We start from the raw sequence: 16,488 nt of genomic DNA on the forward strand, positions 1-16,488 counted from the left end.
TCACCGATAAGGAAGTAGCTTTATTGAAGGCTATCAAAACTGTTTTTCCTAATAGTAAGCAAATTCTTTGTTGGATTCACATCCAGCGCAACTTTTATCTTCGGTTTAAAAAGAACTTAAGCTCCAAAGTGAAGGCCGACAGTAAGCTACAATAAATACAAACTAGTTTCATCTTCTCAGCTTACTCGAATTACAATTAACATAGATCCCAGAATTCAACTTGGAGATCGTAGTTTTTTGACGATTGTTCAAAAAATGGCATTTATTTGCTCTACTTTGGATGAATTTAAAAATGCAAAAGTAGAGTTTGATGCTTTTGTATCCAGGCCTAAACTCTGTACTAAAGACGGTGCAATTGTCAAGAAGAAATACTTGGAATTGTATGTAGTATTTAATTTTATGTAGAAATATTCATCACTTTGTCAAGAATTAACTGAATGGCTTTATTAGCGTGATGAGAAAGGCAAATTTTTGGGCAGGATATGTCATGATCGTGGCACGTAGATGCATTAATTTTGGTAATTCTTTGTCAGCACCTTGCCATCTACGTGTCAGCCATCAATCATCGAATATGTGTCATAAATAAGTAATGACTTACTAAACTTTGTCATTGCTTATTTTTATGCTAAATATCTATACAATTCTTTACTATAAATATAGCCTAACTTTCCCTCTTCTTTCTTCCCCTTCATCAGATATATTATCTAACAACCCTCTTTCCTCTTTTCTTCTTTCTCTCTCTCTCTCTCTTATAATAAAAATAATAATTATCTTTTATTTCTTTGTTCTTTTAAGCAAGTATTTTTCGGTCTGTCCTGTCCGCCTGTCCGCTCTTGACAGAATATCCCGTCGATGCTCTGATGCACATGGGTAATCGAACATCCAATAGAGTTAAGGCAACTCATGCAAACATCAGGCGTCACACGCATAAATCTTCTGGAAGTATGGCTATTGTAACAAGTAAAATCAGCGCTTGGGTCCAGAAACGGGTGAGTATTTTTTATTGTACTCTGTAAATCGAGACTCACTAAAAATAATTAATGTAATAAAGGAGGAATACCGCGACTTGCAGTCCAGGAGAGAGGCGTTGACACAGCAGGCAGGCTTATTTGATGTTGATATCATGACGGAAGTCCGTCAACTTCAAACGAATATCACTAACATTGCTCTTGAGAGTATAAAGTCGGAATTGGTAGAATTGAGACTGGCCAGCGAAAATCCGAATCATAAGAGCCATGCACTGCTAAGAAATCAGACTTGTCCGTGTTCTGTAAGAAGAAAATACAATCTTCCGTGCAGACACGTGTTGGTAAAGCTACTCTTTGATAGCAACAGCGTTGTGCCTCTTAAGGCAATTTCAAAAAGATGGAGAATCCATTATATTGACGGAAGTGGTAAGTACTCTTTAATGGGTTGTATATTTAATTTAAATTCTAATAAATATTAATATTGATGTCCTCAGTTGCCACCATTGCTGAGATAACGAAAGAAGCCAGTGAGAAAACACAATCCGTTGACGAATTGGGCGACTACGAAAGCTGTCTGATGATCCGTTTTGAAAAATTCTCTCTGTTGTTGAAGACGGCCAGCAGCCAGCAAGAGAACGAAAGTATAATAAAGCGTATTGATGCCTTGTACGATGATCTTGCTTGGAGGTTATCAATCGAAACCGCACTTTCCTCCTGTTACTGTGGTATCCCAGAAGGGCCGCCCAAAAAGCAATAAGAGAGAAAAGCTGGCACTAGAGCACGAGGACGATGCCATTAAGCATGAAATCAAGAAGCGCAAGGCTGATATCGTAGACAGCTCACCAAAAATAAAACAGATAAAAAAAAAAGGAAGCAGCTGACAAAAGCCAAGAAAACTGTTCCATCAAACGTGGTAAAAGAAATTTCATTGAAGTAAGTATTTTATTAAACGTGTTGAAGCATTCAAAACTGACTTTTTACGTTATTTTGAAAGATAAAACGGCACAACCATCCAAACTCTGAACAATAATCCTGGTTTATTTAAACAATTGGATTTATTAGATGCCAATCAAGCTGTAGCTTTGATTGATCCTCAGGGTGATGATAAGTGTGGATTTCGAGCAATCAGACTAGCACTGTTTGGACATGAAGAAGGTTGGATTTAAGTCAAAAAATCGATGCTCAACACTCCGGTCATATCGAAATGTATATGAAACCATGCAACTGGACATGAACTATTTAGAAAGAAAATTTAAAGTAGCAAAATCTCCCTGTTTAGACCCGGAGGACCGTTATATGTGGTTTGACACCATCGGTTACCCGCAACTAGTTGCAGATACAATGAAACGTCCCGTGGTTCTGTTAAGTTCTTCAAAAATATTTAAAACGACCGGTATCGAACGTGATCTTGACGGTAACATCGTTTATAACAAATCCCGTCAGACTTTTGTCCCTTTCTTTGAGTTGGATACCCAATACTTGGCTGATCCAATCATGATTTTTTTAACAAGCTCGCATTTCTATCTTCTGGATCGCCAAACCAACGTAAAGAGCAAAAAACCCATCGAATATGAACATTGGCCGCAAGTTAGCCCTCTTCATAAAATAGTTGTAACAACGCACAGAGACGTTTGCACAACTGATTTCTCTGAGTTTTATCAACACACTTAAGCCCATTTTTCTTTTTTCCTACTCGATATATATTAACCCCAATAAAACCTTTATCTTTTTCAAATATAAAATGAACTAATATCTCTAAAAACGGCGCCATCAGTAAAAAAAAGGTGTCTGTGAAAAAAACGGTGTCCGTAAAAAAAAATGGTGTCCGTAAAAAAAACGATGTTCGTAAAGAAAAAACGGTGTCCGTAAAAAAAACGGTGTCCCTGAAATTATTTTATAGTGCAAAAAAAAAAAAAAAAAAAATCCGGGCCGGACAGAAAAACAGTGTCCCTCAATATTTTTAACACCAAAAAAAACGGTGTCCGTATAGTTACCCTTTTTTATTTGATTAATTGTGATATAGAGTTTGTTTTTTTCTTTCAAATAAAGTTACTTCTGTATTGTGTCTCAGTCTATACTCAGAAAGAGCGCAATTAGCAAGTTCGGGAGAACTGTTGAAGAAGCCAAACTTGCGAATTATGTTCTGGTGAACATCCCCCTATTGATAATAAAAATTGAGAATCTTGTCAACTGTAAATTAATTCTATGAGCTAAACTCTTTCGAGCAACTTTGAAACATGGATACTGGAATCATGTCCAGCAATGAGAAATGTCTTTTAGTACCCTCGAGGGCAACTCAGGAATGGTGGACATCGTATGAGAGCTAGGAGCAGGTACATCATCATTATTTTGATCAGTAGGTGTTTTACGAGGATCGGTTTGGGAGCAAGGGGAAAGAGGATATTTCTTTAAAATATCAACTGATGCTGTCGTTCTCAAGTTTGATACTTCGACCACCAGAAGAAATTGGGTGTCATTACCCCTATCCACAAATGTTGCTGTCTCAAGGTCACCAAGACACTTTTTTTTAGCATTTGGTAAAAGTCGGGAGTTGTCGCATTTTGCGATCATGTTTCTTTGGACAACAGAGGTGACTTGAACAACGATGCATTTTCTTATAACTATGATATTTGAATTGGCATGCGTATCAAATTGATGGCTTCTCAAAAAGAAATCTTTATGATCCTCTTGATCAACAACAAAACCATATGCGTATGGGCTACCAGAACAAGTAGAGCTGGCGTAGATAACACCGTGAGCTCCCGTATCTAAAGGTGTCACCTTTTGATTTACTCGACGAAGGTGATTAATTTCTTTAAATTTCTCCAAAGGGACCCACGCATCAAAAGCAGCGTATTTGATCTGCTCAACTGATAGCGTGATGTCATCCGAGTTGCTTGTTCTGACATCTCCTTTAGGAAGAGTGCGACCGAGAACCATACCAGTTACAGTAAGTCTTTTTCAATTTCGTTCGTTTCCTCGACAAATAAATCCAAACCCAGGTCTGCGTTCACACGTTTATATATATATATATATATATTTGGCAAAAGCGGTATTCACTGGTTAATTTTTAATGAAGTCTTATACAGTTGATCAGACACAAATAAAAGATCTTTATTAATGTGTTAAAAGCGAAAAATGATTTTAATTGACCTAATACAAAAAAAAGGATCTTCATTGACCTGGATAACTTCTTTGATATTATTGGGGATTCTTAGGCCCCTCACAAGCACACAAAAAAAATTTTTAATGGTCCAAATATAAGACTTTATTTTCGTTGTTTGTTTTTTTTATTTTTTTTGATGAAATGTTACATCAGATTCCATTTTGAATAATTAAAAAATTAATGTTACAAAAAGAGATAATTATAAAAAAGGTCGAAAATTTTTCAGTGCAAAAAGGCCGTTCCCAAGCGAAACTTTTTTCACGTTTTGGGAACAAAAGTATTTCGCTCAAAATAGTAATTTAAACTTTAAAAAAAATCTTTACCAGCCAAAATTTATGAGGGGTTGGGCAATTTACAAATTAGTAATATATACCCCCTAGGGGGGGTATAAATTACAAAAAAGTAAAAACAAGTATGACATGACGTAAAAATTTGATATTGAAATACTAAGATGACCCGACTGCTTCAATATATAAAAATCCACAATGGCTTATTCTTCGTTTTATTTTTCTTGATATATACACACTATATATCCAGCCTATAATCTACTTGACATTTAATAGAAACCCAGCACTGAAACATAAACCATTAACTGATCAAGATATTAATGTCTACTTCCAATCCACGCTCTTATCTGATCTTCCCGGATAACAATCTATTTCAATCCTTCCTTATAAAAAGGATCCCCTTTTCCATTTAATAAAAAGATATCTAGTTTTAGTCTCAAATAATTTAACCGTTTGTTACTTGGAATATTTCATTTCTTATAAAACTTCATTTTTTTATTTACCTTCCCTAACAATGTTCAGGGTTTTTTCATTTGGTGACAATCCCAGCTCTCAAAGAAGACGTGGTCCTTCATGGCCATATTTAAAAACAATGTTGCTTATCGAATGCAATGCCATTTATTTAACTACTCTTGAAAGTTCTGGAAGCGACTTCGAGACTGGAGAAACTTACCGTAATTTGAAAAAAGAGTATGATTAAAAAGCTCAACATGCCAATGTTCCGCCTCGGGAATTAGAACCTATCAAGAGTAAATGGAAGAGTCTTGTTGAGAATTACAAGAAAGAATTCACCAGACGATCAACAACTGGAGAATCTGGCTTCGCCCCTGATGAGATATATGACAAGTTGGATGAAATACTTCAGGATTATCCTACAATTAGACCTCCCCATATTTACTCCTCTCAAACGAGACGCTTTACGGATAATACAGCTCCACCATCTGTACCTGTTCCCAGTGCAGAAGCAAACCCTTTGCCCTCCTCTTCCTCTTTGCATCCATCATCGTCAACTTTTGAGCATGTTCGACCTTCTATGTCCGAGGACCTAGAACATCCCACTAGTAGAAGAAGAACTGTGCCACCTCAATCGCCTCCCCCTCGTCAAACATCACCTTTTTATCAACCACCATCACCCTCCTTTCATCGCCAACCACCACCTTCATTTCAACAACCATCACCCTCTCCTCCCCCCAGCAGGAACCAACACCTCGTCCACGCCAAGAGCCGACACCTAGACCTTGTCAAGAGCCGACACCTAGACCTCGCCAATCACCTAACCAACCAGTACCTCCTCGCCCACGACAGGTAAACTTAACCCCGGAACAGTTAGGTTGGGAAGCAGTTTGAAATTGTGTAAACGATAGGGAGCTTGGCCGTCATGAAAGAATGTTGAGGGAGTACATGGAGACGCATATTTCTAGCAACAACGCCAATGCTAATAACATGATAGCTGAAATGCGGGAGGGAATGCCATATACCGAAGATCAGAAGCTCAGATGAGTGAACTATTAGCTTTGTTAGCTCCTCAAATGCGTAATAATCAATAAATAATTGCTAGTAAATATTTTTCTTTATTGTGAAAACCATCTGTTAAATTGCGGTCTTCTGTAGTCCTGCAGCTACAGATCCACCATTCTTACCCTCTCTATCATTTTCATTGCTATTACCACTTTCCTCCAAAACATAGTCATCATCTACTATATCCGGAGGGAAGTCAGGATCACCGATATTTATACAGAGGTTATGAAGGATACATGCTGCAGTAATCACTGGACATATATCCTTTGTTTTTCTGATATAAACATACTTACTGATAAATCTCCAACGTGCTGCAAGTGTCCCAAATGCTCTCTCAATTGTCATTCTGGCCGAAGAGTGTACCTTGTTGAAGGCTTTCTTTCGCTTAAAGAATTTTTACAAAAGGTATTTGCATCCATACTCTTGTTTCAACGATATCTCAGTGAATTTGATACATCCATCAGAAATTGTTCTTGCATTCGATTCTTCTCTGTCGGTTCTATCTTTTTTTATTTATTACGCTCCCCTCCATCTCTTCGATCTCGCCGTTTATCTCGACATTTAACCAATCCGGCAAATATTTCAACATTATCATTTCTCAATCTCCAATTTTAATTTTCTTTCTGGATTATTAAACAATGGCAGAAACACTTCACAATTCCTGGGCAACAATCGCTTCCCGTGGTAATTCCATGTAAGTTGTTCGTCCTTTATCTGTCCCTAACAATGTGGACTTTCAATTCAAGTTACAAAGTAAGGTCATCTACCAAAGTGAAGACCTTGAAGGCCTCATCAGAATGCAGAAGGCTACCGAAATAGTGAAACAGGCCCTGACACCTGACTCCGCTCTTTTCTCCATTCCTGCTTCGTTAATCCAACATCGTACCGAAGCATATAAGCTTATTGAAACGCAATGTGGTCCTGTCCATGGTTTCCGCCCAATCAGTAATTATGGTTCCAGCTTAGATGGTGATCATTTGATTGAAGCCAAATTTGTTGTTGACTCAAGTTTTGACAAGGCAATTTCTTCTGGTGTTACAATCAAGAACACCGTTATCAAAGGAACCCATTCAAATGATAGCGAAGTGAAGAAGCTTTCCCACGTGAAGATATCACTTTTATATATTCCTGATACGGAGGATTTTCTTGAAAAGTTAATGAGGTCTCTTCTTGTTTACGGAGAAGTCTTGCAAGTCAAGGAGTACACTTGTGGTGGATATTTCGAAGGCGAATTATCAGTGATACTCAATACGACTACCGGTTATTCTGATGATGATAGTGCAGAGTTTGCCAATGAGCCGCTGTCGAATAATTTATATTTGTACGAATGGGATTGTTTTGCTTCGGCATCCTTCAAAGGTGCCCCTATCGTTTGTCATTGGTGTCACCACGCCGGTCACGTACGCTCCAAATGTCCCGAATTGACCAAAACCAAGTGCTTCGCTTGTCAAGGTTATGGTCATACCGCGAAGTTTTGTAAAACGAAAACGTTTCAGCCAGTGCAAGTCAATACTCCTAAGGAGGAATCTAATATCGAGCTGCCTACGTTTGTTGAACAGACTATCTCCGATTCTGATACAGACCTGTCAGATGTGTACCAGCCGTCGAAGATTGCGGAAAGTGGTTCTTCAACGTATAAGTACGCCACAACTGTTGAAACGGTGTCCATGGAAATTGAAGAAGACGAGGGTACACTACCGGTGACTGTTCAGACATCCCATCTGGCTGTTAAAATGGTTAAAGGTGGAAGAAAAATGCTAGGACAAAAGCGTTCCATTTTGGGTAAACAGAAGGCTATCAAGCAAACCTCCAAAGGTCCTGCTCCTAAGTTAGTTGTCCAGACGCAACATGCTATTAAAGGTCACAAAATGTTTACGAAGACAAAGGTTGCTAAACCGAAATAGTTTAGCTTTCCCTTTTTTTACTTCTATATCTATCTTGTTAAATAAACTCACTGTTGATACAAAAAAAAAAAAAAGTGTACCTTGTTGAATTTTCTTTTCGATATAGCTTCGGCAGATTCGCCTCTAACTTTCGTTGTTGGGTAGGGAACAATCATGTTCGGACATAAACGGTATGCCGAATCTACATATGCGACAATAAACAATGATAAGTATAAATGTAATCCACTAATAAGATAAGCACTTACTGGCAGGAATATATCTATTAAATAAACAATATCTATTTGCATTATTTTAGAATTCTGTATAAACCTCAGTCCATCGAAACGCTGCAGCATCGTGAGTACGGCCTATCTAATTATCAGACCACACACTCTAAAAATGTTCCGAAATAGCTTTATTGTACTTGAATCTCCAACACGTATGTACGTAAAAAGCCCTCTATCGTCGCAGATAGCCGTCAATTTCATAGAGAAATTTCCCTTTCTATCTCTCCACTGTTCCTTGTGATGCTTTCTAGCTTTGATCACAACATTTTCACCATCCAAGGCACCTATAACGTTAGGCAAACGACGGATAGCTCCAGGTCTATTACCATGTGGCCACTCAAAGCCATTTTGGATATCATTGACTCTGGCGGTTTCCAAGGGCCAGCTGATGAAATCGCCATAAACATCTTCAACAGCTGTTAAAAACCGTATAAAAAATTTATGTAACTTCTATGTGAAACACCCCAAGCCATGTGAGAAGTTCTATATCCAAGATGACAGTTGACCAAGCGCCATATAGCACAGGATACTTGTACGTAAACTGGCAAAGCGTTGTGTGCTCTTAGAACAAAAGCAGGGTGGTTGCTCAGTTCAATAACAAGCCTTTCAAAGGACGTGCGATCCATTCTGTACATGGCTCGAAAAATGGTACGTTGGTTATTGTTGTCCAGTAAATCTGGATTGGTTATTGTCCAGTAATGGTGGTTGGTAAACGTTACGCCCTCCGCAGATGTCTCCGTACGGGTGGTCTGTCTACCAGTAATGAGAAAGGACAAAGCCTCGAAGAAAGAAGGAATGTCGAAAAAGTATGTTGAGTGATAGAGATAACCCTCTTGGATTATGTTGTCTCGTAACTGACTTTGTTGCCAAAACATCGAAACTATTTGTTATTGTCATGTTCTTATATCTTTCAATTGTTTGCGTAAGGTCGAAATGGCGATCAAAGTATTTGTTTGCGTAGTTGTAAGCATTATAAAATTTGTATTTAAGCAAAAGCAAAAAAAACTGAAATAAAAGAAAATATAACTGAAAGTCAAAGGGAAACTGAGGATAGTAAACATGAAAATTTCGAAAATGTTGTCATACGCTGGTATATATATAGGGGGGACTAAACTTTATTACAAATTGAGCGATTTGCTTTTGAAAATAAAGTTTGCTTGGGAACGGCTAAAAAAAGAAATTATCCAAATAAAGGATTAAAATCTGACAGTACCAAAAACCCTTCTAGTATTTGAAAAAAAAACCCAAAACGCACTACTGAATTCACGATAATGTTTCTTTTTCTAAAATGAATTTTTATTGGCTAATTATACGCGCACCATACTTTTTGTTTGAAAAAAAATCTCGCGCACCATACTTTTTTGTTCCGCTCAAATAATAAATTCCGGGTCGGACCAAAAATAATTTGTGCACATGAATTTTTTGCTAGCGCTGGCAGACCATACTTTTTTTCGCTGGCGCACCATACTTTTTTTGCTGGCGCACTATACTTTTTTCGCTGGCGCACCACACTTTTTCGCGCAACATACTTTTTCTCACACATAATGGATGCAAATATGATGTTAAATAGTACAAACAATTCCATCACTGTTCCTACTGTGCTTTTGAGTTCAATCTCATGTTTTTTTGTCTAAGTTTTTTATTTTTTTATTTTATAATTTTAAGGATAAATGTGATCAGAATAAGTATAATAAGGATACGTGATAGTTAAAAAAAAAAAAAAAAAGATGTAGTTATTTTGATAATATTCAGATACGTCGTTAACACAGATGTCTCGGTGTACATTGAATATTTTTTGATGAGAAAAATTGATGGTTGGCCATTTTTTTGGGATAATGGCTTTCTTGGTTTTGGAGTCAACAATGGGCTCAATCATATAGAAATGACTGTTAATAAAAAAAAGAACTATAGGTTCATTCATTTTCTCCAAATCTAAACCAAGAAATGGCCAAAAAGTTATTGCATCTTTGGTATAAATGAGGTTTCCATCATCATCCCTCTACAGATTATCATATTTGTCCGTTTTTGGCGTTGTTGCATGCAAGATTACGGGTCGTCTAAACGTATCAGCAACTATTTGAGGGCAGCCATAACAATCAAGCCAAATATTCAAATTGTCAAGACATGGCGCTTTTGTTGACTGAAGTTCTGTTGTTATGTATGCTTCGTCTAACTCGTAGCTGTAATAAATGGAGTTAGCATACTTTGAAAAAGTAGCTAACATCATTTTTTTGACCTGGATCCAGGATTTTTCGTATCCAAAAACAGCAGCAATGACAGCGCAAAATCCACAATTACCATCGGGAATGGGATTAACAAATACAAGAACATCGTCGGCATACTGACTATCTGGCATCTTAAATAGATTGCTATTGTCGGAGTCGCGTGTTACCTCTTCAGGTGGTTTGTATCTAAACAAATACAGATATTAATACCGTGAAATATTAAGCAGGGTATATATTTACTTTGATCTGAGCTTATTGATGGCTGTTGTCGATGGCTTACGAAGACTTGGTTTATTTTTTTGGGTCTTGTTGTTTTCTACTTTTTTTTGTTTTGCTAATTTTTTTTCGCATTTTTTTGCTCATTAGATATTTTTTCGTCTTCGTGCTTCACACCACGCTTGTTTCTTTTGGTGCCTTCAGGACGACCCTTCTGGATTTCGACAATTTTTGGTGCGAGAGTGTTTTCTAAACGATCGTTTGAGTACTTACTGATCAAAGCATCCATGTCCTTTATGTGATCAACGGATTCTTGTTGGCTCCGCAAAACCTTGCACAAAGACATCAATTTTTCCAGTCTTAATTGGATTTCTGTTGTATTGATATCCAATTCGTCCGGAGAACCTTTAGCCAATTCGGCAGAAACTTCGGCCACGGTAGCAATATGAAGTACATTATTATTAGTTTAGTTTTAAGAAGGATAATAAAATTTGTAAGACATTGAATTTTTACCGCTGCCCTAAAAATATGTGATTCTCCATCTTTGGTGAATTACGTTTAATGGAATTTTTCTTTCAATAAACGAAACAGCAAGGATGTGTCTGCATGGAAGCCTAAAATTTCTTCGAAGCTTATAGAGGCAGCTTCCACCAGATAAGGTATGGCTTACGTGGTCAGGGTTCTCCTCAGAAGCTTTCACTTCCATCAACTCATTCTTGATGTTTTCGAAAGCAAAGCTGGAAACATTCAATTTTATCAAGGAAAGTTTATCCATGATATCATGTTCTAAAAAAACTGGTCGTTGAGAGACGGATTCTTTAATTGACTGTAGGTTGCGGTAGTCTTCCTAGAAAACAGATTTTTTTTAGAATTGTAAACAAAACATAAACTGTGGTTCAGCTATTACGTACTCTTTTGTTAATCCACAGATCAATTTTTTCTGTAACAAGAGCCATGCTTCCAGACGAAGTGTTGTTCTTCTTTTGATGTTTGCATGTGTAGACTCAACTCTATTTGATGTTCGATTACCCATAGGCATAAAATTGTTCACATAATATCCAACCCAATATTGCTTTTTGAGCATCATGCTATATGTTCGAGTTAATAAACGAAGTACGTAATTTAATTTAGACAAATATGTTATAAGAAAAATAAATGCTTACTAGTGAAGGTATTTATTAATGTCTGGGCACCAACTTGAATACACATACCCTTGGTGGACACAAAAGCCTCGTATTCATCTTTGGCATTTAAGAATTCGGCTTTTGTTGCACATGTCAAAGCCATTTTCTTTACGATGGCCATGAATGACTTAACTTCCATTTCCAAAACGTTTCCTATGTTATTATGCTTAGATGAAAATTGATACGGACATATTTACTTCTTTCTATTATTTCTACATACTGTCCTGTCTCTTCTCCTTTGACAGATTGTTTTTAAATCTCAAAATAAAATTTTTCTGCACATGGATCCAGCATAAAATTTGTTTGCTGTCAGGGAATACAGACTTGATTCCTCCTAATAAGGCTTCGTCATTATCAGTTACAACGCACTTTGGTAAATCCACCGTGCTTTCACCAACGGGCCAAACAATCTCACGAAAGCATTTTAAAGCCCATCGGTATCGATCACCTGTTTCACAATCCATCCAGCATCCTGCAATAGGTACCGTTGTCAATTGCTTGGGCTTTTCTTTGGAACGCAAAGTACCAGCTACAACGAAATTTAACAAGACCATTTTGTGGGAGTTAATCTTGTATGTTGCATCCATCATAATACACTCCGAAAGCTTTCTGGCCCCGTCAATGCCATGTTGGTGTATAAAAAACACACAACAAATTCTTTCATCATTATCTGTCATGTGACGAACCTGATGGCCACTGGACTCGAGGTTTTTAATAAAGTTCCACATGTTAGTGTGTTTATCCCGACAAAATTGTTGTTGGATATTAGTCAAATCCGTGACAATTAAGTTATTGACACCTCTTGTCTCAAGAATCTATTTACCAGCGTGTTACTGTTATTAAAAGACATAAAAAGGGGGCATATAAAGACATTATAAAGATTATAGGCAAAATAATAACTTTTATTATGATTACAGCTCTACTAACGATTAATTTCTCCATATCCACTTGCAACCTTACCTTTAAAGTTTCACTTGGTGTTGTTCCTGCACGCATGAGACTAATTGCGCGTTCTTGATCTTCGGCCTCGAGCTTTCTGTTGTTATGATACACCCTTCTATCGTCGCTCAAAGGGTGATTGTGCTCGAAACAGCTGGATCGAATTGTCCATGGCTGACCGATAGCTCTCGCATCCTTACGGACATAAACAAATGCGGAGCATCCTGCTCGTCCAGTGGTTCTGTTAGGTCGTTGAACCATACTCTCTAATCCTTCATCATTTCCTGCATCTTCTGCATCTATTTTCGAAAACAATTTACAGAATTAATATTCCACTCTATGCCAGATTATGGTTACAATTACCTTCACCCTTTCTGGCAGAACGATAGTTACCAAAATGCTTACAAATCAACTTGATGTAAGATTTGTCGCTTTTGAGAGTCTCAAAAGGGATATTCTTGGTCATACCAACAGACGTTATTTGAAGTCTTGCAGCTTCCTTGTCCAAAAATGTTTTTCCAACTGTAAGTTCGGCTTCAAAAGCAGCCTTTACCTCAATGACACGTTCATTCGGCTGGACAGTCTCAGCAAATGAAGGAACATCTCGTGTAGCTTTGACGCTGATATCCTCATCTTCCGGGTCAGTAAGACATTCCCAGTCATACTCATCTGCCAGTTTCTCTCGAGCATCGGTTTGTTTATCGTTTTGTTTGTCGAAGATCTCCTCGAAACTATCTTTAACTTCTTCAGTGGGGTTAATTACAGACAAAAGGCTGTTGATTAACAATTGGCTTTCACTCAAAAAATCGTGTGAATCGTTTGAATTCATTTTAAAATAAAAGTTTAACAGAAAAAGAATAAAGCAAAAAAAAAAGTGGTGCGCGAAAAAGTCTGGTGCGCCAGCAAAAAAAGTATGGTGCGCCAGCAAAAAAAGTATGATGCGCCAGCGAAAAAAAAGTATGGTTTTTTTTTTTTTTTGTATGAACAGTAAGTTTATTTAGCAATAAGTGAATTATACGTAAAACGAAAGGGAAAATTAAAATGGTTATTTTTTAACAACCTTAGTCTTCGTAAACAAATTATGACCTTTTAGAGTAGGGGGTGTTCGAGCCACCAATTTGGGAAACGTCCCTTTCACGCTCTGTTTAGAGGCAGGATGTTTACCTAAAGCAGAACGTTGTGGACTAAGACCTTTATCTGTCCCACCAGTTCTACCAACCAATTCTGCGTTTGAAGAAGGAAGAGTGGCGGTATCCATTACATGGTCCACCTCTCCAGACACACTAGCAACAGTAGTTGCAAACTTGGAAGCCTCGGAACCACGGGAAACAATCTTGGGCGATGTAGAAACATCAGAAATATCAGTGTCTGAGTCGGACAAAATAGTGGCATCAAGACAATCAGTTGAATCCAAGTCAATATCTTCTGATACTTCAGCGAAAACAGGATGCCTAACAACGGAACGTTTTCCCCTCTTACAAAACTTGGCTGTGTGACCATGACTATGACATACAAAACATTTGGTCTTCGCTAATTCCGGGCATTTGGAACGAATATGACCAGCAACATGGCACCAATGACACACAGAAGGAGCACCTTTAAAGGTCGCAGAAGCAAAACAGTCCCATTCCGATAGATACAAGTTGTTTGACAAAGGTACACTTGCGTGATATTCATCATCTTCATCCGTGTAGCCTACCGCCGTGTTCAGAATGACGGACATCTGACCCTCAAAGAAACCAACACAGGAATACTCCGTGATTTCTAATACTTGTCCGTAATACACTAAAGATGCTAACAAATATTCCAGAAAGTTTTCTTTATCTGGGATATATAAAATCGAGAACTTGACGCGTACCAGAGTATTTTTGTCGGAAAAATTCGTTCGAAAACCTTTAAAAATCTTGTCTTTAACAGAGACACCATTGGTGATAGCCTTCATAGTGCTACCATCATCCAGAAACTTAACCTCCAACAACATGTTACTGTCAGAAGGAACCCCATAATAACTAATGGGTCTAACGCCGTGTAGAGGACCACATTGGGATTCAATGGCCTCGTAAGCCTCGAAACGATGCTTGAATACGGTAGCGGGGAAAGAAAACAAAACAGATCCATCAGTCAACTTTTGCTGTACGATGGACATCGCTTGTTGTGTCAAGATGAGAGCCTCTAGACATTCATCTTCGTAAATAATGGTACTTGCACGCTTGTATTCAGAATCAGTCTCATCCGAGACATGTATGGGACGAAAAACCTTCTTGGCGTTACAAACAGCTGCAATATCTGCCCAGGTAGAATCTGGTGAAATTGACATAGTTTAATGATCGGGAGTTATACGAAAATCTTTTCACAAATGTGTTGAATGTCGAAATTGAAGACGAGATCAAGGAGATGCACGAAAGTGTATTAATTCAAACAGATGGAGCAGAAGGAGACGAATCGAATGCACAAAAAATTTGAACGGATAGACAAAGATTTGATAACGGATGGATGCGAACAAGATTTTGGATGGAAATACCTTTTTTTTTTTTTTTTTTTTTTGTATTAACAGTGAGTTTATTTAGCAAGTTAGATATAGAAGTAAAAAAGGGAAAGCTAAACTATTTCCACCATCAAACATTTTACCAGCCAAATGGGAAGTCGGAACTGTCACCGGTAATGTACCCTCGTCTTCTTCAATTTCCATGGACACCGTTTCTACTGTTGTGGCGTACTTAGACGTTGAAGAACCACTTTCAGCAATCTTCGAAGGCTGGTACGCATCTGACAGGTCTGTATCCGAATCGGAGATAACCTGTTCAACAATCGTAGGCAGCTCGATATTAGATTCCTCCTTAGGAGTATTGACTTGCACTGGCTGAAACGTTTTCGTTTTACAAAACTTCGCGGTATGACCATAACCTTGACAAGCGAAGCACTTGGTTTTGGTCAATTCGGGACATTTGGAGCGTACGTGACCGGCGTGGTGACACCAATGACAAACGATAGGGGCACCTTTGAAGGATGCCGAAGCAAAACAATCCCATTCGAACAAATATAAATTATTCGACAGCGGCTCATTGGCATACTCTCCATTATCATCATCAGAATAACCGGTAGTCGTATCGAGTATCAGTGATAATTCGCCTTCGAAATATCCACCACAAGTGTACTCCTTGACTTGCAAGACTTCTCCGTAAACAAGAAGAGACCTCATTAACTTTTCAAGAAAATCCTCCGTATCAGGAATATATAAAAGTGATATCTTCACGTGGGCAAGCTTCTTCACTTCGCTATCATTTGAATGGGTTCCTTTGATAACGGTGTTCTTGATTGTAACACCAGAAGAAATTGCCTTGTCAAAACTTGAGTCATCAACAAATTTGGCTTCAATCAAATGATCACCATCTAAGCTGGAACCATAATTACTGATTGGGCGGAAACCATGGACAGGACCACATTGCGTTTCAATAAGCTTATATGCTTCGGTACGATGTTGGATTAACGAAGCAGGAATGGAGAAAAGAGCGGAGTCAGGTGTCAGGGCCTGTTTCACTATTTCGGTAGCCTTCTGCATTCTGATGAGGCCTTCAAGGTCTTCACTTTGGTAGATGACCTTACTTTGTAACTTGAATTGAGAGTCCACATTTTTAGGGACAGATAAAGGACGAACAACTTTCTTGGAATTACCACGGGACACGAATGTTGCCCAGGAATTGTGAAGATTTTCTGCCATTGTTTAATAATCCAGAAAGAAAATTAAAATTGGAGATTGAGAATTGAGAATGTTGAAATCTTTGCCGGATTGGTTAAATGTCGCGATAAACGCTGAG

The 16,488-nt window shown here is 38.0% G+C and overlaps 4 protein-coding genes across 4 annotated transcripts; 1 reads left to right on the forward strand and 3 right to left on the reverse strand.

The window, feature by feature from the left end:
• Positions 1–3,218: 3,218 nt before the first annotated feature.
• Positions 3,219–3,908, reverse strand: EV154DRAFT_569446 (uncharacterized protein; the record flags this gene model as incomplete). Its single annotated transcript, XM_051606138.1, has 1 exon — positions 3,219–3,908. One exon carries the CDS (start codon positions 3,906–3,908, stop codon positions 3,219–3,221), a length of 690 nt encoding a protein of 229 aa, XP_051452216.1.
• Positions 3,909–6,577: 2,669 nt separating this feature from the next.
• On the forward strand, positions 6,578–7,843 carry EV154DRAFT_577730 (uncharacterized protein; the record flags this gene model as incomplete). Its single annotated transcript, XM_051606534.1, has 2 exons — positions 6,578–6,633; positions 6,694–7,843. The coding sequence occupies 2 exons, from the start codon at positions 6,578–6,580 to the stop codon at positions 7,841–7,843; spliced, it is 1,206 nt and encodes a 401-aa protein (XP_051452217.1).
• A 5,875-nt stretch (positions 7,844–13,718) lies between these two features.
• On the reverse strand, positions 13,719–14,990 carry EV154DRAFT_577735 (uncharacterized protein; the record flags this gene model as incomplete). Its single annotated transcript, XM_051606535.1, has 1 exon — positions 13,719–14,990. The coding sequence occupies one exon, from the start codon at positions 14,988–14,990 to the stop codon at positions 13,719–13,721; it is 1,272 nt and encodes a 423-aa protein (XP_051452218.1).
• Positions 14,991–15,236: 246 nt separating this feature from the next.
• Positions 15,237–16,391, reverse strand: EV154DRAFT_577737 (uncharacterized protein; the record flags this gene model as incomplete). The annotated part of the gene is made up of 1 exon (XM_051606536.1): positions 15,237–16,391. One exon carries the CDS (start codon positions 16,389–16,391, stop codon positions 15,237–15,239), a length of 1,155 nt encoding a protein of 384 aa, XP_051452219.1.
• Between the last annotated feature and the right edge of the window lie 97 nt (positions 16,392–16,488).

The sequence above is a fragment of the Mucor mucedo genome (genome assembly GCF_025094135.1).
Source record: "Mucor mucedo strain NRRL 3635 chromosome Unknown EV154scaffold_153, whole genome shotgun sequence".
NCBI classification, from domain to species: domain Eukaryota; kingdom Fungi; phylum Mucoromycota; class Mucoromycetes; order Mucorales; family Mucoraceae; genus Mucor; species Mucor mucedo.